We start from the raw sequence: 27,095 nt of genomic DNA on the forward strand, positions 1-27,095 counted from the left end.
CAGGCGGGTCCGCTGGTCCGGCGGCTCCGGTGGAGCATCCCCAGGCGTGCCTGCGGGAGGTCTACCGGAGCCGCGGGACCGGCAAGGGCAGGGCGCCCCCTGTGCTGCGAAATGTCTAGAGCTGGCCCTGTTTGGCGGCGGGGGGCCCCCCGCCGCGGGTCTTCGGGGCACGTCGGCAGTGAGTCCCGGAACGGAAGGGCCCCCCGCCGCCGAATGACCCCCGAAGATCGGGTTGCACTTCTGCGGCAGGTCCCGCTTCGGCGGTAATTCACTGGTGGGGGGGGTCCTTCCGCTCCAGGGCGGAAGGACCCCCCCTCTCCCGCCGCAAAGACCGGGAGCGGAAGAAGCTCCAGGGCCCGGCCCCGTAAGAGTTTTCCGGGTCCCCTGGAGCGAATGAAAGACACCACTCCAGGGGCCCCGAAAAACTCGTGGGGGCCCCTGCAGAGCCCGGGGCCTGGGGCAAATGGCCCCTCTTGCGCCCCCCTCTGGGCGGCCCTGGATTAACAACTAAAAAGCCGGACGTGTCCAGGATAATACGGACATGTGGTAACTCTAGGAATCGGTCCACATTAGCAGCTGTCCCGCCCACTGGCAGCAATGTACGGAGTGAGTGCTGCAGGCAGCTTGCCCAGGGGCACCTCCCCGTCTGTCAAAGGGGGCCTGGAGCAAAAATGGGGTAGTGATTTAGGCCTCTTAATTGTAGGTTAAGTCTTTTCTGAGAGGCTCAACCCCCCAAATGCTGATCTGTGCACCCAGGGCCAGCTTTAGGAAGTGCGGGGCCCAATTTGAACACTGGGCAGGGTCCTGGCAGGGATGACTTAAAAAGAAAAAAGTGTAAAAAAAAGCCTTCCGTTTTTTCCATGTATTATTTACTTTCCATAACTATATAAATAATAAAATTGTATATTATGTACATTGCATCATATATTCTGTTGATTGGTTATTAATGACCGCCTTTTCACATGTGTGGATCCCTGCCGCTCCCTGGGGGTGTGCACATGTGTGGGTTCCCGCTTCCTGCCCCCCTCATTCAAGCAGGTGTGCAGGTTACTGGCCTGGGAACTGCAGGGCAGCAGTGGACATGGGGCTGGTTCGAGGCAGGGCAGGGGCTGACTGGAGGTAGGGTCTGGCTGCAGACAGGGCAAGGGGAGCAGGGCTGGCTGGAGACGGGAGTGTAGGGCGGGCTGGCTTCAGGCAGGGCCACAGGGGGGTGCAGCAGGGGTTGGCAGGGCTGGAGACAGGAGTATGGGACTGGCTGGCTTCACGCAGGGGGGTGCAGGAGGGGTTGGCTGGAGACAGGACAGGGCGGGCAGTGCTGGGCTGGTGCGGGCAGGGGTGTGTGGCAGGGGTTGGCTGGAGACAGGGCAGGGGGTTTGGTAGGGGCTGGCTGTGGGCAGGGGGTGCAGGGCTGGCTGCAGGCAGCGGGGGGGCAGGGCTGGTGAGAGCAGGGCAGGGGGTGCAGCAGAGGCAGCTGGAGCCCCGGCCCTTTAAAAAGCCCTCAAGCCCCCCGCTATCCCAGGGCTCTGGGGGCTATTTAAAGGGCTTGGGACTCCCCTGCTTCTACCCCGCCCCAGACCTTTTAAATAGCCGTGGGAGCCCTGGGGAATGCATGGGGGCGGCAGGGCTCCGGCGGCTATTTAAAGGACCGGGGTGGCAGAGGCAGCTGGAGCCCTGCCCCTTTCAATAGCCCCCAGAGTCCCCTGCTACCCCAGGGCTCCGGGGGCTATTTAAAGGAACTGGAGCTCCAGCCAGGGGCACGGGGCTTGCTGCGCTCCAGCCGGAGCTCCAGCCAGGAGAGCGGGGCCACAGGGCTTGCGGCACTCCGGCCGGAGCTCTAGCCGGGGCCACGGGACTTACCGCGCCCCGGCCAGAGCTCCAGCTGGGGCCGCGAGGCTTGTTGCGCTCCGACCAGAGCTCCAGCCGGGGCCGTGGGGCTTGTCGCGCGCCGGCCAGAGCTCCAGCCGGGGCCGCGGGGCTTGTCGTGCGCTGGCCAGAGCTCCAGCCGGGGCCGCAGGGCTTGTCGCGCTCCGGCCAGAGCTCCACCCGGGGCTGCGGGGCTTGTCGCGCTCCAGCCAGAGCTCCAGCCGGGGCCACGGAACTTGTCGTGCTCCGGCCGAAGCTCCAGCTGGGGCCATGGGGCTTGTCGGGCTCCAGCCAGAGCTCCAGCCAGGAGAGTGGGCCCGCGGGGCTTGTCGGGCTCCGGCTAGAGCTCCAGCCAGGAGAGCGGGGCCACAGGGCTTGCAGCGCTCTGGTCAGAGCTCCAGCTGAGAGAGCGGGGCTGTGGGGCAGCCGCGCTCCCGCTGGCGCTTTGGTCAGGGGAGCGGGGCCATGGAAGACCCCGGAGCAGACCGCAGCCAGGGTAAGTAAAAAAATTAAAAGGTGCCTAAAGCGCGGGGCCCGATTCCCAGGAATCCGGCAAATCGGCCTAAAGCCGGCCCTGTATGCACCCTGGAGCTTTGGAAAGCTCAGGCCTGGATCCAGACCCAACATGCATGGCCTCAGGGAGATAAGCCTGAAAAGCTCTTTCTCTGGGAGGGCCGGGTGTTCTCAGAATGAACACCAGAGGGCAGGGCAGGAGAAGGCTGCACAGGGAAAGAGACTCACTACAGGCCAGAAACAGGAAGAGGGGTTATTTTCCCTTCTCAGAAATCGAAACTTACCAGCCAGAACCTGCTGAAGCAATTACTCAGCAGAGGAGTGCCCAGATCCTGCAGGTACAGTTCTGATAGAAGCAGGGCTTTGTGGACTATGGCTCTCTTGTCCCAGGTGAGCCCAGGCAGTCTGCAGACACAGGTGAGCTTATTGTGATGGTCTTCTCCCTGAGGGACTGGCTGGGGTGTTTAGTGACTGAGACATTCTGTCACATTTTAAAGGAAAACAAAGAGCAGCAAGATGTGTAGGAGGCCAGGAGATGCCTGAAGACCCTGCCTCCCCATTGCAGGTGGTACTGTGTCCAAGCCACATGGGAGCTTAGCATGACAGTAGTGACCATGTGGCAGGGGAAGTGGCTGGGCAAAGGGGAAATAGGGCATCGATGGGGGCAGGGGAAGTGAGAGACAACCTGGAAGTTGGGAGGTCTCACAGCTCTGGGGAGTCTCCTGCTTGCAGCTAGGGATGCCTGCCAGTTACCCAGCTCCACCCAGGACTTTTGTGGGCTGCTTCTTCAGCATGCCCTCAAGAGGAAGGGTGGCCCAGTGGTTTGAGTGCTAGCCTGTGTATCAGGAGACTTGGGTTCTATTCCTGGTGCCCCACAGGTTCCCCATGGGACCTTGGCAAATTGCTTGACAAAGCCCTGGCTGGGATGATTTAGTTGGGGATTGGTCCTGCTTTGAGCAGGGGGTTGGACTAGATGACCTCCTGAGGTCCCTTCCAACCCTGATATTCTATGACTCAGGCCCAGATCCTCAAAGGTAGGGAGGTGCCTAACTCCCATCAACTCTAGGGGGATTTCAGAGCGTATTTGAGCATCTGTGCCACAGTTTCCCATCTGTAAAATGGGCATAACTGATCCCCACCTCACCATTGTAAGTGTGAGTGCCTCAATGGTGGTTGTGAGGAAATTGTGATAACGGGTGCAATAAGTACCTTAGAGAGATGGAACAAGGCTGGCGAGATGCATCTACAGTGGGGGAGGGAGCGTCAGCCCAGAGTCACTGCGCAGCACTCCCTCTTAGCCCTGCTAGAAGAGAGACAGCTTGGTGGGGAGGGGGTAATGTACACCCTGGGGGGTGAAAAGTGAGGTGTGAGAGAGAAGAGGGGGAAGAGACAGATGTCGGAGAGGGGGGGGTTTCTTGGGATGGTACCCAGCTGAGAAAGTAAAAGATACTTTTCCTCTGTCTTCTCCATGCCATGCCCCTTATGCTGAGGCTGGGATAGCTGGGATAGGGGGTGACATAGGGTCACCTCACACCCCCCAGGAGCATGTGACTTGCTCTGTGCTACCAAAGCAGCAGTGGGAAATCACCCTTAATGGGGTCCTGGCCGATCAAGTTGCCTGCATATGACATGTGTCGCCTCCCTCATTGGGCTGCAGAACAGAGCTGTGCAGCACTGGTAGACTCAGCCCTCAATCTCTCTCCTTCCCAAAGGCGATGGAGGAAGAATTCCAGTTCCTGCTCTGCCAGGGATGCCAGAAAGAACTCAGAAATCCCAAGCTCCTGTCTTGCCTTCACACTTTGTGTGCTGACTGCCTGGAAGAGAACAAGCCTGTTGGCCAGTGCCCCATCTGCCACACTCCCATCCCACAAGCCAGTGGGATCCCAGACCAGGACAACCTGCTCTTTGCCAATCTGCAGGCCAAGCTGAGCACCTACCAGAAGATCGTCCAAGGCAATGACCTGGTCTGTGACAACTGTGGGCAAGAGGGAGAGTTCTGGTGTTCTGACTGCAAGGAGTTCCTTTGTGTCAAGTGCTTTGAGACCCACCAGAGGTATCTAAAGCGAGAGAGCCATGAGGCCAAGGCGGTGAGAGATCTCAAGATGGGATCTGCCAAGGAGTTTCTTGATGGTTCCAGGAAGCTCAGTAACTTGTCCTGTCCCAATCCAACCCACGCAAACCAAATGCTGAGGTAATGTTCACAACCTGATCTGTTTTCCATGCAGTTGCACCCAAAGTCTCTTTCCAGGCCCAGCTATCTTTTTCACATATAGGCAAAACAGTTCCTCAGCCCATCCTGGACTCCAGCTCCCAGCCCTGTGCCTTTTTCAGTCCTTCCTGCTTCAGGGCCTGTTGCAGGATTCTTCTGTCCGCTCTTAGCTGAGCATCACCTCCCACCGCTCTTGTCCCAGAGGTTCCCATTCCCCAGTAGGTTCCCACTGCCTCCCCTCCAGGGGACTTGCTCTGCTCCTGCTCCCACTTCCCTCTTAACAGCCTGGCTCTTCACAGCCCCAGCTGCTGCCCTGCCCTCTTAACTGGCCAAGCTGAGAGCACCTGTTCTAGCACAGGGCACTGGATCTGCATCATTTAAAGGGGCACACCACCTTGTGGCAGACACTGTTGGGTGACAAATCATATTGGTCCAGCTGGTGTCAATGGGCCTCGCCTCTTTAACTGCAGTGATTTACCCCAGATGGGATCTGGCCCATTTTCTTTAGCAAGCAGATGCAGATTGGCAAAGAGGAAGTCGGAGGGAGGAACGAGAATGTCAGCGCAGTGCTGTTCAGTCAGTCGTAGGAGGGAGAGGTGGCTGGGAATCAGGCAGTCTCTGTCCTAGTCAACGAAGTTGCTGGGGAAGTGGGTTGCAGGAAGAGAAGGGATGTTCTGCCTGGGGAATGATCTGAACTCCTCATCAGGGAGCAGTATAAGGAGGGAAGAAATGAAGGCCTTTATCTGAACAGTCAATTGAAACCCAGCACAGCCAGACATCCCAAGTCACTCACTGCTGGGTGTAATGGCTCTACTGTTCGTTATCCTTGGCCACTTTCCCATACTTCCCTTAGAGGAAGGAGAACTGGCTCTGGGAAGGGTGTGATAAGGCCACCAGTAGAATGGGGTAAGAGTCGTTTAAATGACAGCTCTAAATTGTATTTTCATCAACAGCATCTACTGCAGAGAGTGCCAAAAACCGATCTGCTGCATCTGTGCCCTGCTGGACAGCCGGCACACAGGCAAGCACTGTGATATCAAGGTGGAAATCCAGCAGAGGCAGCAGGAGCTGGGGAGCGTGAGTGAAGAGCTGAAGAAGAAGGAGGAACTCTTCCAAGATGCCTATTGTAACCTGAAGAGAAAAGCTGACCATCTGGACCAGGTGAGGAATGAAACCCAGGAGCTGATCCAAAAGAGAGTTGAGCAGATGGTGCAACTGATCCGAGAGAAGGAGCAGGAACTGCTGGAGATGGTGGAGAGGCAGCACCACCTGGGGAATGAGGAGCTGGAGGGGAAGCTGCAGCAGACAGAAGCCGTGCTCAAGAGGATGGGCGCCAGCAAGCAGCTGGTGGAGAAGATGCATCTCTATGCGTCGGACCAGGAAGTAATGGACCTGCACTCCTTCATCAAGGGGTCACTGGAGGAGCTCAGGAAGCTGCAGCCCCTGGCCGTGGGAACCAGTATCCAGGCTGGAGGCTTCGCCAAATGTAAAGCCAGACTCCAGGCTCTGTTTGAAAGAGTGACTGGGGAGGGAGGTAAGACACTTTCACAAATCTGACACCTGTCTGTGAGGTGGTGGTTGTGGACATGGTACCATCGTTATCTCTGGCTGCTGGCAGCATGAGATGGAGTGGGGCTGGTGACCCTGTCATGTGTGACTGCATGTTGGAGCTTTTGATTGCTCTTTTAATGTTGTAAGTTGGGTCAGTCTGAAGAGTGAGGATGGAGCATATTGCCTCAGAGGGGGGTGGGTGGGTGTGTGTGTGTGAGAGAGAGAGAGAGAGAATAGAAGATGAGCATCAATTCTACAGCCTGTCTGGGAAATGCCCTGGCCTGTGTTATGCAGGGAACCAGACAAGATGATCATCACGGTCTCTTCTGGCCTATGAACTAGTGATCACTAAGGCTGGCAATTAATCGCAGTTAACTCATGCGATTAACTCAAAAAAAGTAATAGTGATTAAAAAAATTAATGGTGATTAATTGTACTGTTAAACAATAGAATACCAACAGAAATTTATTAAATATTTTTGGATGTTTTTCTACATTTTCAAATATATTGTATTCTGTTACAACACAGAATATAGTATACAGTGCTCACTTTATATTATTTTTATTACAAATATTTTCACTGTACGAATGATAAAAGAAATAATATTTTAACTCACCTCTTACAAGTACAGTAATGCAATATCTTTATTGTGAAAGTGTAACTTATAAATGTAGATTTTTCATTTGTTACATAACTGCACTCAAAAGCAAAACAATGTAAAACTTTAGAGTCTACAAGTCCACTCAATCCTACTTCTTGTTCAGTGAATCACTAAGACAAACAAGTTTGTATACATTTATGAGAGATACCGCTGCATGCTTTCTGATTTACAGTGTCACCTGAAAGTGAAAACAAGTATTTGCATCGCACTTTTGTAGCTGGCATTGCAAGGTATTTATGTTCCAAATATTCTAAACATTCATATGTCCCTTCATGCTTTGCAAAGAAGGTACCAATGTGAGATTTCTAGAAATAGCTACAGCACTCAACCCACGATTTAAGAATCTGAAGTGCCATCCAAAATTTGAGAGGGATGAGGTGTGGAGCATGCTTTCAGAAGTCTTAAAAGAGCAACACTCAGATGTGGAAACTACAGAACCTGAAACACCAAAAAAGAAAACTCAGCCTTCTGCTGGTGGCACCTGACTCAGGTGATGAAAATGAACATGCATTGGTCCACTCTGCTTTTGGATCGTTATTGAGCAGAACCCATTACCAGCATGGACGCATGTCCTCTGGAAGCATGGGGTTGAAGCATGAAGAGACATATGAATCTTTAGCACATCTGGCACATAAATATCTTGCGACACCAGCTACAACAGTGCCATACCAATACCTGTTCTCACTTTCAGGTGACGTTGTAAACAAGAAGCAGGCAGCCTTATCTCCTGCAGATTGTAACTGAACTTGTTTGTCTGAGTGATTGACTGAAGTAGGACTGAGTGGACTTGTAGGCTATAAAGCTTTGGTTTTGAATGCAGTTATTTTTGTATACATAATTCTACATTTGTAAGTTCAACTTTCGTGGTAAAGAGATTGCCACTACAGTATTTATAATGGGGGAATTGAAAAATACTATTTTGTTTTTTTACAGTGCAAATATTCGTAATAAAAATAAAGTGAGCACTATATACTTTGTATTGTGTTGTAATTGAAATCGATATATTTGAAAATGTAGAAAACATCCAAAAATATTTAAATGGTATTCTATTATTTATCAGTGTGATTAATGGAGATTAAATTTTTTAATCGCTTGACAGCCCTAGTGATCACCCAGTTTCCCCACACCATCAACGTTATCTGCTTACCATGGTCATTCACTAGAGTAGGCTGAATGGTAAAAGAAAGGATTTGCCAATATTTCCTCTAATCCAAACATCAAGCTGCATTCACTGGCTGGTGAGGGCGCATTATCTGTGAGCATCTGAAAAATAGCTGGCTGTTTGACAGCCCTGAACTTTCACTCTGATGAACTGTTGTCTGAAAAACAGTGCTGGAAAGAAGGAATTTCCTTACTTGTTATACTCAGTTATCCAATCAGGGAGTGAAAAAGGTTAGGTGACAAATCATACAGCAAGAATCATGAACAGTGACTAGTCAAAGTGAAACATTGGTGAACAATCCTTGATCTGAAATGTGTTTTGTCCAGACTCTTCAGTGAGTACTGATAATAGCAAAGACACAGCTGGTTCTGGAATGACTTGCTATGCAAAAATAAGGGTTAAGGCCAGAGTTTCCAGGCATGAGTGCTCTCCTTTGGCTGCACTGAATGTGATGCTAGTTTTCAAGATGTCAGTTTGGCTGTATAAAGGCTTCAGAAAATACACACTGAACACTGCCCATTAGGGATAGGGATGGGTCTTGGCCTGTCTCCAGGGGAGTGTGTGCAACCCACTGGTAGGTGTGTGTGACAAAGCCTCTATCTATGTCCAGTGCACAGGAGATGTCTGTTACAGCTCCAGTTAGTGAACTCATGCGTTTAGCTCTGGCCAGAGTCGCCCAGAGGATTCAGGGGGCCTGGGGTCTTCGGCGGCGGGGGTCCCCTGCTTCGGTGGCAATTTGGCGGCAGGGGGTCCTTCTGCTCCGGGACCCCCAGCCGAAGTGCCCCAAAGACTCATGGCAGGGGGCCCCCGCCACCGAATTGCCGCCAAAGACCCGGAGCGGAAGAAGCTCCGAGGGCCCAGGCCCCTCGAGAGTTTTCCAGGGCCCCTGGAGTGAGTGAAGGACCCCGCTCTAGGGGCCCCGAAAAACTCTCATGGGGGCCCCTGTGGGGCCTGGGGCAAATAGCCTCACTTGCGTCCACCCCTGCCCCCCGGTCTGGGTGGCCCTGGCAGTTCCTGCTTCAATCCCAATGTGTTGGTCAAGATAACAGCAGCCACAAGTGCTCAAAAAGAGGCAGTCTGGCCAGGAAGTAGTAGCCACCTGGGGTATGGGCAGCAGCAGGGATGCTACTAGACATAGCCACTTCACCATATGATGAAAGAAGAGTGTACTAGGGGGAGAGACCTACCCGCTTGGGTGGGCAGGAAGGGAGGCACATAGCGATGAAACATATGTAGGCAGACAGCACAGTGGGGGACCCTGGTGCAAAGGAACAACTGGGCTTGATTACATGCACTGTCATGTCTCACGCTCCGCATGGGAGCTGTGCACTGCTGCCTTGACCTCCATGAGCAGTGGCACTGATGATTAGACGCTAGCCTCGGAGTCTGAATGAAGCAGCGTAGCCATGCAGCAGATGGCACTAGCTCTGAGGCAGACATGCAGCATCACTGAAATAAATGTGGCGTGTGTGGTGGTCTGTCGTGGGCTAGCTGGTCAGGGGCACAGGGGCTCAATGTCTCCGCCCAGGATGCGGCTTTGCTGGAGGGCATGCTTTGAGACACCATAGTGGGCATTGGGAAATTGGGCATCATTGGCATAGCCTGCAACTCTGTTCATCCTTCCTCCTGGGGTCCATGGCACAGAGCTGGGGGCAGACCTTTCAAGGAGGTCCTCAGAAGACCCCGGCTGTAGCCAACTGGAAAGAGACTGCCCTAGATGGCTGGGGTTTCCAGTAAGGAATCTCCATCCCATCTACTGTCCTCCCCCGTCCACAGTGCTACCACCTGTGCGAGCAGGCGCCCGGGAACCCTACGATCTGCTCTGCTGACTTGGTCACTGGTCCCATGGAGCAGGCAGCCCTTCAGCTCCTGATTCTCCCTCCTATGTCCCCCTCCCACAGGTACCTCTGCTCCCCAATACGCCCCCCCGTCGGAGGACAAGAGCACTGTGACACTCAGCCTTGAGCCTCTGCATCCTCCAGAGGCTTCCCACCAGCAGAGACACCTCCCTGCCAATGACAGTGAAGGGCTGTTCTCCCATGAGGACCTCATGTGTCCCTCCAGCTCCCAGACTGAGCCCTGCCCACCCGAGGATGGAGGAGGAGATGTCTGTCCAGCTAACAGGGGTGATGGCTCTCCAGTGCTACGAATCACTCCACCAGCCCAGGCACGAAGGAATGGGGAGGAGGAGAACGCCTTCAGGCAGCTCACAAGTGCTGAGGTGGAAATCCCGAGTGTCCCTGGGAGGATATGGGGCCTCTGGCCTCCGAGCATGGGGATTTAGCGGCCTGGCCCAGGGCCAGTGTGAGCCAGGCAGACAGCCTCCTGGTGTTAGGAAGCAGCATCCTGAAAGGACAGCAAAGCACAAACAGGCACCTGCTGTCTATGTTGCGTGGGGTCACGTCCATCTCCCGCTCCCTCCACACCCTCACCTCGGCCTTGATCCCCTTTCTGCAGGAGACCACTAGCTAGTGGCAAGCCATGCAGCAGCCTCCTCCAGTCCCTCCGGGCCCAGGGAGCCCGCTCCTCCCTGAGACCATGGGCTTGTCAGTGCCATTATTGCCCTCTGTCCTGCTGGACCTGTTCCTTCCTGACACCCTTGAGGGCAATGTCCCCCTGCTCCCAGCAGCACCCATTGCTCATCGCTCCAGCAGCCACTCCATTTCCCCTCCTCCCCAGGCATCTACCTCCTCCACCATACCACCTGTCCAACCCCAGCCTTTTCACTCCCGCAAACAGGCAGGAGAGAAAGCCGGGACAGGAACCGGTGCATCGATGGATCATGGCAGAGGCAAGTGATGCAAGCGCAGAAGCCAGGGCCTGACTACAGCTGCTTCCAAAAAGAAGCATTAATGTTCCCCTTGCTGGTCCTCTTGATTTCCTGGTGCTTTGATAATTGCCAGAGTTGGATGCTGCATGTTTCCTTTCCCCTTATGTCCCTGAAAAGCGAATGTCACTAAGGAGAAAGGATGGCCTTGTGTATAAGGAAGACTAAGGTGACCTGGGCTCAGTTCTCTGGGTGAGCCCGGGCATTGCATCCCATCTCTCTGTGCCTCAGTTCCTCAGTACAGAGGGGATAACAGCACTGCCTGTGTCAGTCTTTTGGGGCAGAGATAGTCATACACCATGTGTTTGTACAGCACCTAGCATTGGAGGGGCCTCTGGATAACACTAGTACTACAATGACATCATCTCAGTGTTGTGCTGAAATCAGCTTCCATGCCAGTATCCGAGTTACAATGGAGTGTGAGCAAAACCTCTCCTTAGATTACTGCAGGAATCAGAATAGTCATCTCATCAAAAAGCTGTAAGGGAAATAACTGTTCCTGACCCTAGAAGAGAGGTGGCAGCCAAGGCCTAGCACATGCAGCCACCAGCCCCTGGGGCAGGAGTGACAGATGGACACAGCAGGTCAACCCCCAAACCCATTGGGCTGCCTCATCCTGGTGGATTGTCTAGTCAGGCTGGAAGCTGTTCAGAACAGCACTGTTTCTCATTATGTGTCTGCATAGCATGCAGCAAATACCCCTGACAGGTTCCTGAGGCTCTGTCTGTCTGTCACCCTTGTATAGCCTGGCAGGCCAGTGAAGTCCTGCTGGAATGAATTGTGGGTGTGTCTCTGCATCCACGGATAGGTTTTAAAGCCGAGGGACCATTATGGTCATCTAGTCCAACCTGCCTGTATAACACAGGTCAGAGAACCCACCTGGGGTCCTGCAGCGAGCCCAAAGCTTATGGTTGATCGGGAGTGTATGTTTTAGACAGACATCCATCCAGTCTCAGTGTAAAGACTTCATGGCATGAGAATCCACTGTCTCCTTTGGTAAGTTCTTCCAGTGGTCAGTTACCCTCCCTGTTAAAATCTGCCCCTTATCTCTAGGCTGGGTTAGTGCACCATTAGCTTCTGGCCATTGGACTTTTGGATTCCCCTTCACCCTCCGCACCTCCTCCTCTCCTCCTTTGGGTGCCTCCAGGGCCGCCCAGAGGATTCCGGGGGCCTGGGGCTATCGGCGGCAGGCGGCTCCGGTGGACCTCCCGCAGGCGTGCCTGCGGAGGGTCCGCTGGTCCCGTGGCTCTGGTGGAGCATCCGCAGCCATGCCTGCGGGAGGTCCACTGGAGCCGCGGGACTGGCAAGCGGCAGGGCGCCCCCCGTGCGGCGAAATTCTAGACCCGGCCCTGTTCGGCAGCGGGGGGCCCTTCCGTTCCGGGACCCGCCGCCGAAGTGCCACAAAGACCTATGGCGGGGGCCCTCCGCTGGCGAATTACCGCTGAAGCGGGACCCGCCGCTGAAGTGCAGCCTGCTCTTCGGCGGTAATTCTGTGGCGGGGGACCCCTGCTGTGGGTCTTCGGGGCACTTCGGCGGCGGGTCCCGGAACGGAAGGGTCCCCCACCGCTGAATTACCGCCCAAGACCGGGTTGCACTTCAGCAGCAGGTCCCGCTTCGGCGGTAATTCGCTGGCGGGGGGTCCTTCCCCCTGGAGCAGAAGGACCGCCCTGCCGGCAAAGACTGGGAGCGGAAGAAGCTCCGGGGCCCGGCCCCACAAGAGTTTTCCGAGCCCCCTGGAGCAAGTGAAGGACCCCACTCCAGGGGCCCCAAAAAACTCTCGTGGGGGCCCCTGCAGAGCCCGGGGCCTGGGGCAAATTGCCCCTCTTGCCCCCCCGCCCCCGGGCGGTCCTGGGTACCTCAGCAGCCTCTTGTGGCCTTGAGAGAAGGGCCATATGGCTCCTTCCCCTCAGGGCCTCACTGCCTGATGAGGAAGTTCCCCCTTCCCTTACACGTAGCCTCATCTATTTCTCTCTCATGAGTTCCCTAGTACATGTCTGCATGTGTGAGTGCATGAGGATGTGTGTTCTCTCTGCCTGCCCCTCCCAGATCCCGTGTGCAGCCCCGATCCTGCAGTGTGTTAACTGGGCCTTGTGAGCAGTGAGTAGGCTGCTCTGCCGGTGTGCAATGGCTGCTTAGTCCAGGGAGCAGCTGTGTGAACCGAGTGGATTAAGTGGTGCCAGCTGACTCAGTCAGAGCAGCAGCACACGTTCAGGCATGTAAAACAGTTGCTAGGGCTTTTGAATAATGGCAGTTGATATGCCATGGCCATTCATCCCATGCAGCTCCAGTGTACTGCGAATTTGAGTCCTGTCCTTGGCAGCTTTCTGAGAATGGGTTGTGCATATTAGTTGCTCTCTGGCTGCATTCTTCAGGGGCTCCTACCAGCAATTTTGGAAGGCAGCTTTGCCTAGTAAATAGAGCACTGGACTAGGATTCAAGAGACCTGGGCTCTGTTACTGGCCCTTCCCCGAGCCTGCTGGGTGATCTTGAACAAATCACGTCACCACTCTGTGCCTCAGTTTCCCCATCTTTAAAACAGGGAGAATGACACTTCTTTTGCAAAGCTCTTTGAGATGTACTACTGAAAAATGTTATATTAGAGCTAGGTTTTGTTATTAGCCAGAACTGCTGTTCCCATGCATGCCAATGGTGGTTTGGCCTGTTACTTAACTCATTCTTTTTTGTTCTTTCTAGAAGCTGCCCCAGCTAGATGCACAGATAATTTCAGCAAGGTAAGACAGTTTTGTGCTTGTTCTGACAGAGGTGGGGATCAGCACATGCAGCATTCCCTGCACCTGTGGCAGGAATCCAAGCTCAGTTCCCAGGCTCATTGGCTGGAATGGAGAGCTGGTTGATATACATGCTCCTCTTGCCCCGTCTTGTTTTTAAAACAGCAATTTTAATCTAAGGTCCTATTGTTCCCTCAGTTCCATCCTTTTGCTCTGCCTCAAGGTTTGATTGCACATACATACTGGTGGACACGTGAGCCAATAAAAATATTAATTTCTAGCTCTTATTCTCAGGAGGTTGGTTAGGTGAACCAGGCTGACAGCATCATCCAATGATGTTCCAGGATATAGCACCCAATAGTTGGGGTTCTAGGTGCTGCTTCGTCTCATGGGGTTATTGCCCCATGGTGAGATCCCAAGGGGCCGCTTCGCCTTGTGGAGATATTGCCTTGGTGGGAATCCAAGGGACTGCTTTGCCTCGTGGCGTTATTACCCTGTGGTGAGAGTCCAAGGCACCACTTCAGCTCACAGCATTATCGTCCCATGGCTGGGAATACATGGGCACTCTTCGCCTTGTGGTGTAATGGCCCTGTGGTGAGAATCCAAGGGACCGCTTTGCCTCATGGCATTATCGCCCTGTGGTAAGAGTCCAAGAGACCGCTTCGCCTCATAGTGTTATCACCCTGTGGTGAGAGTCCAAGGGGATGCTTCGCCTTTTGTCGTTATCGCTTTGTGGTGATAGTAGAAGGGGCTGCTTTGCCTTGCACAGTTGTCACTCTGTGGCTGAGAGTCCAAGGGGCCGGTTTGCCTTGCGGTGGTATCAACCTGTGGCTGGGAGTCCAAGGAGATGCTTTGCCTCATGGTATTATCGCTCTGTGGTTAGAGTCCTAGGGACTGCTTCGCTTCGCAGAGTTATCACGCCATGGCTGGAAGTCCAAGAGGACGCTTCGCCTTGCGGCGTTATTGCCCTGTGGTGGGAGTCCAAGGGTCCGCTTCATCTCGTGGCGTTATTGCCCCATGGTGAGAGCCAAGAGGACGCTTCACCTCACAGAGTAATGGCATCATAGTGAAAGTATGAGGGGCTGCTTCACAGTGTAGCATTTTTGCCCTGTGGCTCGGAGTTCAAGGAGCCACTTCACAGCATTATCGCCCCATGGTGAGAGCCAAGAGGATGCTTCGTCTCACAGAGTCATCACCCCTGGGTGAGAGTCCAAGGGGCCACTTCAGCTCATGTGATTATAACCCCATGGCTTGAAGTCCAAGGGGCCGCTTCACCTCACAGCATTACCACACTGTGGTGGGAGACCAAGGATCCACTTCCCTTCACAGCGTTATCACCCTGTGGTGAGAGTCCTAGGGGCTGCGTCACCTTGTGGCGTTATCACCCTGTGGTGAGAGTCCTAGAGGCTGGTTCGCCTCACAGAGTCATCGCCCTTTGGTGAGAGTCCAAGGGGCTGCTTCGCCTTACGGAGTTATCTCGCCGTGGCTGGAGTCCAAGAGGCCGCTTCGCCTCACAGCATTGTTGCCCTGTGGTGAAAGTCCAAGGGCCCACTTCACCTTGCGGCGTTACTGCCGTGTTGTGAGAGTCCAAGGAGCCTCTTTTCCTCATGACATTATCGCCCTGTGGTGAGAGTCTGGAGGGTAAGGGAACTAGGGCCCACCCTACTCCATCATGTTCTGACCCGGGGCCCTTTAAAACCAGGTTGCCTAGCACAGAGCTCAGGCCCAATATCTCTAAGATCATACCCTGGGTCACTTCCTGCCCTCATCTCATTTCCTCCGGCATCATCTCCAGGGTCGAGTGTGGGGTATCAATATCTCTAAGATCATACCCTGGGTCACTTCCTGCCCTCATCTCATTTCCTCCAGCATCATCTCCAGGGTCGAGTGTGGGGTATCTCTTGTGATCGCACTGGTCCATCTGGGGCAGCTCCTCCGCCGGTAATAGCAAGTCATCCCCTTTGGTTCCCATGGCCGACTGACTAGGAGGCTCGGCCCCAGCAGCTGGGAGTCCTGGCAGCTTCCTGGGAAGAAACTGCAGCACACAGCTGCTCTCCTCAGTGAGCCCAGACTGTGTTGTGCTGCTCCCTTTTGAACACTTTCTCTACTGGGAGCATGCCCAGAAAAGGTGAGTAGGTGTGGCATCTTGGGCCCAAAGCAGATTGTTAACCCTCACCTCGCCAGTGTGGGGTTGATACACCCTGTCAGACTTATCTAGCACTTGTCATCAGTAGATCTCAAAGAACTTTACAGAGGAGATCAGTAGCATTATCACCAATGGGACTGCTGATGTGAGTAAGAACTCACCAACATGAGGAAAGGCTGCAAAGCCTAGCCTTCACTGTCGTTCTTGCCCTTCCTATGCCAGTCCTAACCCTGCCACCTTACATGATAGGGTGTAGGAAAGACATTGAGCCTTGAGGCATCAAAACACAGGCCATGTAAATATTCCAGATTCTAATGTTAGCAAATGCTCGGGATGTACATGTGCATATGAACGGTTCTCTAATTGATACTTGGCAAGGGGATTTTGTTGTGTCTTTGGCTCTTTACTCAACATATGTAATATAAAGGAAGCACATGGGTATGGTGGCTCCAAATGAGCGTGTTTACTAGACATCTCTTACATGCACGGCCTCCCTATGTATATAGGCCGCTGTTCTGACAGGGTCCTGGTGGCTTCAGAAGCACAGAAGAAAGTGAGGGTCACTAATGGGCTCACAAACTATTTAAGGGGATGGGAGAATGGGAAATGTATTTAGGGTGCTGGGAGGATGAAGTGACTTGCTGAGAACAGAGACAGAGCGAGTAAGCAGATGTAAGTTCTCCTTATGTCAGAATTTCCTGATGAGGGTTTAAATTGCCAACTTCAATTTCAATTAACAAAGTTATTTGTACTGAATTACCTTAGGTTTTTTTTCCCCAAAGAGAAAAAGATAATGATACTATCACTGACTATGACTTGGGTGCTGCTCCCTTCTCCATCCACTGATGGGTGGAGGCAGAAGGAGCCACCCATTTTCCACATTTCTGGGGTCATCTCCAAGAACTGAGAACATCCACTGCTGTCTGTCCATCCATCCATCATCTATTGTTATGGTATGTCAAGGCCTTTCCTATTATGTGTGCCAAATTGTGTAAAATGTGTATGTCTAGCCTCCACATTAAGTAATCTAGAGTGACGCCATCTCCAAAGACCCTTTCAAATATATTCCCAAGCAGAAAACGATGAGCTGTCAAGGATCTGTTTCCATTGTTTAGGCCCCGTCGTTATCTTTACCAGTGAAGAGGAAAGGAGTCCAAACCGAGGCCCCTGCGAAGGTGATCAAGACTGAAGATGATGCAGGCAAATGGGAGCATTTAGCAAGGAAACACCAGCAGAATTTGCTGGAACAACCGGGGACCAGCTCCTCAACATCAAGCAGCTCTTCATGTGTGACTGACAGCTTCAGTGCAGCCAAAGCAGCTGACTTGCTGGAAAATAACATCTACAAACTATGTGAGCCAGGTAGGCAGAGATGATCACTTTGACCATCTACATCAGTGAATTCACAAAGAGATTCCTGAAATAAATGTGAGCCCTGTGAGACCTCATTTGGAGTACTGTGTGCAGTTCTGGTCTCCCAGGTTTAAGAAAGATGAATTCAGACTGGAACAAGTGCAGAGAAGGGCTACTAGGATGATCCTAGGAATGGAAAACCCACCTTATGAGAGGAGACTCAAAGAGCTGGTCTTGTTTAACTTAACCAAAAGGGGAGGAGGGGGGAGATATGATTGCTCTTGATAAATACATCAATAGGAATAAATACCAGGGAGGGAGAGGAGTTATTTAAGTTGAAGGCCAATGTGGGCACAAGAACAAATAAATATAAACTGACCAACAATAAATTCAGGCTTGAAATTAGATGAAGGTTTCTGACCAACAGAGGAATGAAGTTTTGGAACAACCTTCCTAGGGAACAAGTAGGAGCAAAAAACATAACTGGCTTCGAGACTGAGCTTGATAAGTTTATGAAGGGGATGGTATGGTGGGACTGCCTACAATGGCATGTAACTGATATGCGACTGCTAGCAGCAAATATCTCCAATGGCTGGTGATGGGACACTAGATGGGGCGGGCTCTGAGTTACTACCGAGAATTCTTTCCCAGGTATCTGCCTCATGGGTCTTGCTGACATGGTCCAGGTCTAACTGATTGCCATATTTGGGGTCAGGAAGGAATTTTCCCCAGATCAGATTGGCCAAGACCCTGTTGATTTTTCGTCTTCCTCTGCAGCATGGGGAACCGTCACTTGCAGGTTTAAACTTGTGTAAATGGTGGATTCTCTGTAACTTGAAGTCTTTAAATCATGATTTGAGGGCTTCAGTAACTCAGCAAAAGGTTAGGGGTCTATTACAGGAGTGGGCGGGTGAGATTCTGTGCCTTGCAATGTGCAGGAGGTCAGACTTCATGACCATGATGGTCCCTTCTGACCTTAAAGTCTGAGTCTATTAGAGCAAGGAAAAACTTCCATAGAAAGAGAGATTGAAAAGATCTGGACTCTTCACCTTAGAGAGGAGATGAATGAGAGGGGATGTGACACAGACATACATAATCATGAATGGGATGGAGAAAGTAGATGGGGGCTGCTATTCACCCATTCTCATAATACAAGAACAAGGGGACAGTCAGGGGAGTTAGAAGCAGCAAAATTGAAATCCATGTAAATATTCAGTCTTTCTTTTGAATCCTGCTAAGATCTTGGTTTCAATCATCTCCTCTGGCAGTGAGTTCTACAGGCTAATTGTACGCCACGTGAAAAAGGAAGGTCACCTATCACACACACCAATCCCCTTCAGGGGTCTGATGTGCCTTTTCATCTCTTGCAGATGGTCCCACAGGTTGTTTGGACAGCTCTGAAGGGGATGACAGTGATGAAGAGTCAACAGTGAGTGCAGTATAATGCTCAACAGCACCTATGGCATCACAGCATCCAGGGTAGATGCTGGGAGATTGAGAGCAACCTCCAGTATGACCTGTCTCAGCTGGAACATACTGTCTGAATATGTGATGTAGGGCGCTCAGCATTTAGACTGATTTTTCAAAGGAGATTTGATGTCCCTGGCCAGGTTGTTAGAGGTATTTAAGCACCTAACGATGCAGAGAGGCACCTAATGGGATTTACCAAAGCACTTAAGGGTTTGTCTTCCCTGCAGAGTTAACCTGGGCTCTTCCCTTGGTGTTGCCCCAACCCCCATCCTGTCCACACGCAACAACCCCTTACTGAGTTTAGCAGTGCTTTACACCCAGGCTAGCTTGCCCAGCTGGGGGGAGGGGGGTAGAGCCCAGGTGTTGCTTTTACTGAAGTGGGTAACCTATCTGTTTTGCAGTAAGGATGCAGCTAAACCACTCTGGTGCTGATAGTCATCCACTGCCTTCCCACAATCCCCTTGTGCCCAGAAGGATAAAGGAGGTCTCCCCTAATTCTCTGGGAAGAATCATAGATCAGATTAGCTCACTGCTGTGTTAAGAACCATTGGTCCCACAGCCCTAGGGACACACATGGGAAAGCACAGCACCCATGAGGACTCAGTAACCCAGACAGGACTTTGCTGCTCACATCCAGGCTAGGCTAACCCAGGAGCTCAGCCCCGGGTGCCGATCATCCGAATGAACTCTGCAGCGAAGACAGAGTCTTAGTAAATTAGCAGTGCCTCAGCCCATCCTGGGAGAACTAGAGGGCATGAGTTTCCAGAGCTGTTGCTCTGGCATCTTTAGGAGCTTTTGACAACAAGTCAGCATTTCCTTCTCCAGGACTCTAGTCTGCCAGACAACATCAACAGCGTCAGTTGTGAGAGCAGCGAGGGAGACCTCCTGGCCTTTCCTGCCGGCAGCCCAAGGGAACTCGACATAAGACAAGCATCACTGCTCTTCTTCGACCTCAAGTTCTTGAGTAAGATCCTGAGATTGTGAATCCTTCCTGCAAATCATTGGGGCGAGATCACTGCACTTAGCAACAGCCCTACTGGGGGAGAGAGGGGCAGGCCAGATGTCATGGGGCTTCCTGGTCATGCTGGGGAAAGTATAATCTGCCATGTCCCCATGAGGGTGCAATATGCTCCCCAGCATGGCAAGGCAGCTCTGCCATTGGGAGGAGCACCAAGTCCATGAGGACATGAATATTTTTATGTAAGAATGGTCAGGTGCAAGTGGCCAGTGCACCTTCTACATGGTCATGCAGGGCTCTAGGTTAATGGCCACAGGACTTCCTGAAGCAGCCATTCCCTTTCAGAAGTGACACATTTGAGGGAGGAATCACCTGCTTTTCAAGCACCTCAGATGCCCCATCATAGCAGCGTCAGAGAGACACCTTTCCCGTCTCCCAGGAACACGATGCTACAGAGATAGCAGTTGATACTGTAAATGGGAAAAGTTAGTTGAAGCATCCCTGATGCAGCAAGCTATACTTGGATGTCAGATATTGATGACCTGCTTGGGGAAGGCTATGAGGAGAATTGGAATGGGCCAGATCCCCAGTAGCTGTTAATTGCTATTGAAGTCCATAGTTATACCAGGTGAGGCGCTCACTCAATGTTCTAGTTTCCCTCGACTAATTCTGTCTTTCACTCCCAGCAGTGAATAAGGTCCTTCAGCTGGCTGTGGTGGATGGAGAAAAGAGCTTTAACATCTTGATTCAGCCGCTGAAATCTTTGCCTGGCTTGATCTCAAAAGGCGGCGTCTGTGAGATTGGTGTGAAGACATTATTCCACTACCTCTGCTCTGTCTACAAACCCATTTTAGCAGGGTATGACCTCTGGTCACCAGCCCTTCCTGTCCTGTTTCAATCCCTAGATCTCCTTAGCAAGAAAGAGGAGTTTAGTGCAACTGTCTTTGGTTTCCTGGACATCTTGCCCCTGATTAAAGAGAAGATCCCCAAGGCTGGGAGTTACAAACTGAAGAACCTGGCCAACACTTACATTTGGCGGCAGCTCAGTGATAACAGCCCCCTGGATAATGCAAAGGCCCTAAGGGATCTGTGCACAGTTCTGGAGGTTGATCTAGTGGAGGATCCAAGGCCTGTGCTCACCTGCTCTAATCTGGAATGTTATGCTTCCCTTCAGCCATTGCTGAATGAGAAACTTCTCAGTAAGCCTTCGGTGCAGATGCTGTCCATGCACAACGTGAGCCTTTCCAAGCTCCACACCTTATACCTGATGGACCCTGAGAAAGGGCTGCAGAAGTTCTGCAGATTCTTCAATTCTCAGCTGCAGAGCTCTGAGAAGAAAATCCGAAAGCTAAGTAAGATCAAAGCCCATTTCCAGAGCCCACAGCCATCAGCTGGGCACCAAGCAGCAGCAGCAAATGAACTGCCACTAGCAATAAAGAGTGAGCCAGACTACTGACGTACATCTACAGTTCAGACAAATATATCTGTGTATGGCACCTCAGGTATGAGGCTGAGCAGCAACATTCAGCTCTCAGGTCCAGACTCCACCAGAATTCAAGAAGTTTAGATTCACCATTTTCAGTTTGGCCCATTATTTAGAGCAGGGCCTGTTAAAAGCTCACATCTAGATCTGAACTACGAATTTCAGGGATGCTTGGATCAGGTGTTTGGAAAGGGAGGTGGAGCTCTCCCCGCCCCCCCCCCCATTTGTATTTATTTCATGTACAAAACTTTGTTAAGGTGAAGTGCTTAGGACACTAGCCTAGGGAGACATGGGTTCAAGTCCCTGCTCCACCACAGACCTCCTGTGTGACCTGGGGCAAGTCATGTAGCCACTCTCTGCCTTAGTTTCCCATCTGCACAATAGGGAAAATAGCCCTGCCCTGCCTCGCTGGAATGTTAGGAGGCAGTGGTTATATCCTATGGGACCAAATAAGTACACAAGATAGACCGCAATCAGGATTGCAGAGCCATATCAGTGGCTTGAGGACATACTGCCTGTCAGCAATATTAAAGTCCCTCAAGCATTAAACCCCCCAACGGTGCAGTGTTAAGGGTGCTACTCTGAGCAGGACTCCTGGTAGTAATAACTCTGCAATCTGACCATACATGGTTTCCATCAGTGCTGCCATCAATGGAGCTGCACCAGTAGTTATGGGACCTAATTTTCCTAGTGCAGACAAGGCCTGTGTTACCTGATATATCCATTTCCTCCCTTCTGCTTGGTGTACAGCTCAGATCCTCAAAAGTGTGTAGGCACATAACTCCATTGAGAGTCAGGCACCTAAATACTTTTGAGGATCTGGACCTACATGACTAGAGGGAGGACTCTATCCAGCCAGTACTTCCTTGTATTTATTATCACCATCAGCCTGGAGATTAAGCAACTTTTATACAATTATATGCACAAGAATTGCCTATGTGATTGATTCAGGGGGCTGGACTCGATGACTTTTCACAGTTCCTTTTAGTCTTACATGTCTATGATTGTGTCAGCAGCACGCAGGGCAAGGGGAATTTTAATTATAATAAAATGAAATGTCTTTGCTCCCTTCTAGAAGTGTGGCGTAGATCCTCAAAAATATGACACCTAACTCACATTGATTTCATGCAAGTTAGGAGCTTAAATATCCGTGAGGATCTGGACCACTGTCCTCTTTGTATTTTCCTACTTACCCTGCACCTTTCCTGCTACTTTCCAATGTAGATTGCAAATTCCTTGGAGCAGAGAATCCATTGTCATTGGTGTTTGTAAAGGGCTAAGTAAGTAAGAAATAAAATTCATAATTTGATATGAATCCAAAGTTGTTCTCTCTTGACCCATGCTGACCACACTTCCTTAATATCCTCTTCCGAAGGACCCTACCTTGGGTTTTGGGGTAAATCATGCACACCTACCCTCTGCTTGCCACATGCACACAAAACCATCAGGATACTGGTGCACGTGGACAGGGGCTATGAGAGCAGGACATATAGTGAAAAACTGTATGTAAAATTCACTCATAAAAGTGGAGGAAAACCAAGCTGATTTGAAAGCAGATCTCAGCTTTGTGTCTCCACCTTGCCCTTAATGAGTGAATACAATGAACAGGCACTATCCCATATGTTGCTGGAAATATCTTCAAGCAGGGGACAAGCCAAATCCCAGATCCGGATGTAGGAGAAAGTTGTTTCCAGATGCAGATCTAAATGCAGCTCTTGGGCCCATTCCTAGTGACACCAGTAGTTATTTGGCAGCACCACCATGGCAACCCCAGCTCGTGATGTTTTGAATCTGCAGACAATCTGAGATTGTTTGCAAAAGGTACAGTGAGTCTCACACACCGAGACACTGTCCAGGAAGCAACTGAACCTTTTGTTTGTTCATGGTGTGGAGGGGAACTCTTGACTTTCAGCTGTGCACAGTAACATTATACCCTCCCTAATGATCATCCTAGTGACAGTTACCTTCCACACAACACCCACAACAGAGTGATTACCAATAGCTGAGTATCACCAACCAAGCTGCTTCAAACCAGCTTTGCCAGGAACACCCTGGGCTATCACTCTAAATAATGTTCAGGGCAAAGGCGGAAACCAAATGCAAAACAACTGTAGTGGGTTCACCAAATGAAGTCTCATCCAGTCCTCACAGGCAAGGATAGTGGCTAAGTCTGCAGAGCAGCTGGACGGGCACTTCCCAGCAAGGACAGACAGACACATGCTGATGCTTGAGTTAGCATGCTAAAAATAGCAGCTTGCCACCAGGTAGAATCCTGATCTTCCCCCCTCCCCCCCCCCCCCCCCCCCCGCATGCATACACAGACATCTAGCCTGAGCCATGGCCACACTGCAATTCAGTGGCTGTATAGCAGAGCATGGCATGTTTGGGGAAAGGGCAGGGAGATGGGAGACGGCAGGGCTTAAAACTGAGAAAAATAGGGGACTGCTCAAAGAAGTGAAAACCCCAGAGAGGGGGGAATTCAGTGCATGAATGCAGTTATGGGTTCAGCAGGCAGGTAAAGGGAGCTCTGCTTACAGGCTCTGGTAGTCATAGAAATGTGAGGCTGGAAGGTACCTGAGACGGCATCTAGTCCAGCCCCTGTGCTGAGGCAGGACCAAATAAACCTAGAGCGTCTCTGACGGGTTTATCCAACTTGTACTTAAAAGCCTCCAATGATGGGGATTCCACAACGACCCTTGGGAGCCTGTTCCAGAGTTTAACTAACCGTTATCAGTAGAAAGGTTTTCCTAATATCTAATCTAGATTTTCCTTGCTGCAGATTAAGCCCATTACTTCTTGATTAAGCCGATTACTTCTAAACCACCTTTCATCATCTCTATCTGCTACTCATGCCCAAACAGAGGATTGGGTGGGCAGGAAAGTATAATACAGTTGTGACTTAGGTCATGATCCACCAGACTCTTGAGGTTAGAGGAACTATGCATGGGAATAAAGTTAAGCACATGCATAATTGTTTACAGGAATTGGGGAGGAGTAAAGAACGAGCTCCTATGTCAGCATTTCTCAAATGCAGCCACCGGCACGTGGCCACCAGGGACTTTTCTTGTGGCCACAGCCTCCTGGGTGTGACTGGGGGTGTGTGTGTGCAAGTACTGGCCCCTCCCTGGTGCGCCTGGATGTACCACCTTGGGGTTGGTTGCTGGGGCCACCAGCAGGGGTTGACTCTGTCCCCCCCGAAGACACCTGGGGCACAATGCTTGAAGAGCAGGCAACCAATCAGTTTCCCCCCTTCCCAGGGGCAGTGGGACTCAGGCTTCAGGCTCCAACTGTGAAGCAGCAGGCTCCAATCTCTGATCGTGGGGCTTCGGGCCTCGCCTGGCCCCCCATCCAGGGCTTAATTTGTCCCCAGGCTTGCCCAGACTGAGTAAATCCTCTATGAAAAGTAATACTTATATGTTTGTTAATATCACTCTTCACAACAGACTTACTAGCTAGAATATATGAATTACAATGATTTGGTCATGTATATGTGCATATTTATTTTTCCTAAGATATCAAGTATTTTAGGAAAAATTGTCAGCATGGCCACCAGCAAGAGTTGGTGACCATACCCTGAGGCCACCAAAAAGTTTGGTCTGAGAACCCCTGTGTAATGTCCCTGATATCCAGCATGAGTGTAGTTTAATGCCATAATAATCCATGTGTAAGGAACTGTTTTGTCGGCTGTGTGCTGGACTTTGTGTAGATGGCCATGGATTACCAGAGCACTCAGATATAACACCCGGAAATCCATATTTACCGAGTCCTGCAGCTAGCCCCCAATCACAGCCCTTTGGTGCAAAGGGTTACCCTTGTGTACCATTGTTTCTTCATCAGCCCATCAGAACCTAGCATTCTGGCACATTTGTCTTCTGCTAAGGAAGTGCTGTCGCTTGTAGTTTAGGAGGGCTTTCCTCGGGGAGAAATCCTAATGAAACCAATTCCAGTTCAGGTGATCTCTCTTAAAAATACCTCATACATCTCTAGCTCTAGTTCCTTCTCATTAACTGTAGCCACTATAAGAAGGATGTGGAAAAATTGGAGAGTCCAGCGGAGGGCAACAAAAATGATTAGGGGGCTGGAACACATGACTTATGAGGAGAGGCTGAGGGAACTGGGATTGTTTAGTCTGCAGAAGAGAAGAATGAGGGGGGATTTGATAGCTGCTTTCAACTACCTGAAAGGGGGTTCCAAAGAGCATGGATCTAGACTATTCTCAGTGGTAGCAGAGGACAGAACAAGGAGTAATGGTCTCAAGTTGCAGTGGGGGAGGTTTAGGTTGGATATTAGGAAAAACTTTTTCACTAGGAGGGTGATGAAGCACTGGAATGGGTTACCTACGGAAGTGGTGGAATCTCCTTCCTTAGAGGTTTTTAAGGTCAGGCTTGACAAAGCCCTGGTTGGGATGATTTAGATGGGAATTTGTCCTGCTTTGAGCAGGGGTTGGACTAGATGACCTCCTGAGGGCCCTTCCAACCCAGATATTCTATGATTCTATGATCCCATAAATGTCCAGATAGGTGTTTAGATTGCTATCTAAATGAATCTTCGGGCCTCTAGATCTTGCTCTAGATTACTGTCCAGCCAGACAGCTGTAGACAATACTAGGGACTCTCACTCTAAAAACATTTTATTGAATTTTAGTTGGCAGCCAGTATCAAGTGGCGTGCCCCAAAGGTCAATCCTGGGCCAGATTTGTTCAATATCTTCATTAATGATCTGGAGGATGGCGTGGATTGCACCCTCAGCAAGTTTGCAGAAGACACTAAACTGGGAAGAGTGGTAGATATGCTGGAGGGTAGAGATAGGATACAGAGGGACCTAGACAAATTAGAGGATTCAGCCAAAAGAAATCTGATGAGGTTCAACAAGGACAAGTGCAGAGTCCTGCACTTAGGATGGAAGAATCCCATGCACTGCTACAGACTAGGGACCGAGTGGCTAGGCAGCAGTTGTGCAGAAAAGGACCTAGGGGTTACAGTGGATGAGAAGCTGGATATGAGTTAACAGTGTGCTCTTGTTGCCAAGAAGGCTAATGGCATTTTGGGCTGTATAAGTAGGAGCATTGCCAGCAGATCTAGGGACATGATCATTCCCCTCTATTCAGCATTAGTGAGGCCTCATCTGGAGTATTGTGTCCAGTTTTGGGCCCCACTCTACAAGAAGGATGTGGAAAAAGTGGAAAGAGTCCAGCAGAGGGCAACAAAAATGATTAGGGCGCTGGAGCACATGACTTATGAGGAGAGGCTGAGGGAACTGGGATTATTTAGTCTGCAGAAGAGAAGAATGAGGGGGGATTTGATAGCTGCTTTCAACTACCTGAAAGGGGGTTCCAAAGAGGATGGATCTAGACTGTTCTTAGTGTTAGCAGATGACAGAACAAGGAGTAATGGTCTCAGGCTGCAATGTGGGAGGTTTAGGTTGGATATTAGGAAAAACTTTTTCACTCAGAGAGTGGTGCAGCACTAGAATGGGTTACCTAGGGAGGTGGTGGAATCTCCTTCCTTAGAGGTTTTTAAGGTCAGGCTTGACAAAGCCCTGGCTGGGATGATTTAGTTGGAGATTGGTCCTGCATTGAGCAGGGGGTTGGACAAGATGACCTCTTGAGGTCCCTTCCAACCCTGAGATTCTATGATTCTATGACTGTCATCAGCTCATTTGGACAATATACTGTGGTATTTGCCCTGTGGATGTCAGCTCAGTTCACCTTGGCTTTGCAGTTTGTTTTTGTTTTTTACTAATTTCTCCTACTGTACAAGAGAATGCTCATGCGCTGAGAAGATTCTGTGGCTATGTAACCCACTGGTGAAAGTGTGTTACAGGCTCCCACTGTGCCTGATCTGCACATATGATAATGTCTGTCAAATGCCAGCTGAAGACTGGCTGACAATGTCACTGCATGGCAAAGCTCAAGGAACGCCCTGCTCAGCAATAACTCTGCCCATGTTATTATTGTTTTTTGCTATTTGTATTATAGTAGCACCTCGAAGCACCACTTGAGATCCAAGTGTAGCCAAGTCACTTCACCTCTTTGTGCTTCTATTTCAGACTCTAGCCATTGGCAGTTAGGAGGAAACTTTCCCTGGGGAGCACATTATCCCATAGGTCACTGTTGGTGATGGGCTATTGGACTGGGTAGACCAGTGGCCTGATCAGAGTTGGCAAATGCC

At 51.0% G+C, this 27,095-nt stretch overlaps 1 protein-coding gene across 3 annotated transcripts; it reads left to right on the plus strand.

Annotated features, from left to right (window-relative positions):
- The first annotated feature begins 2,594 nt into the window (after window positions 1–2,594).
- Window positions 2,595–22,240, plus strand: LOC127058324 (protein PML-like). 3 transcript variants are annotated; one of them, XM_050968182.1, is made up of 8 exons: window positions 2,595–2,793; window positions 4,089–4,567; window positions 5,539–6,119; window positions 13,481–13,518; window positions 16,777–17,023; window positions 18,385–18,443; window positions 19,310–19,448; window positions 20,129–22,240. In XM_050968182.1, the coding sequence occupies exons 1-8, from the start codon at window positions 2,749–2,751 to the stop codon at window positions 20,896–20,898; spliced, it is 2,358 nt and encodes a 785-aa protein (XP_050824139.1). In that variant the 5' UTR covers window positions 2,595–2,748; the 3' UTR covers window positions 20,899–22,240. The 3 variants fall into 3 exon arrangements, with proteins under 3 accessions (XP_050824139.1, XP_050824140.1, XP_050824141.1); XM_050968183.1 differs by having other exon boundaries at window positions 20,132–22,240; XM_050968184.1 differs by having other exon boundaries at window positions 4,296–4,567.
- The last annotated feature ends 4,855 nt before the right edge of the window (window positions 22,241–27,095 follow it).

The sequence above is a fragment of the Gopherus flavomarginatus genome, chromosome 9 (assembly GCF_025201925.1).
Source record: "Gopherus flavomarginatus isolate rGopFla2 chromosome 9, rGopFla2.mat.asm, whole genome shotgun sequence".
Classification (NCBI taxonomy): Eukaryota; Metazoa; Chordata; order Testudines; family Testudinidae; genus Gopherus; species Gopherus flavomarginatus.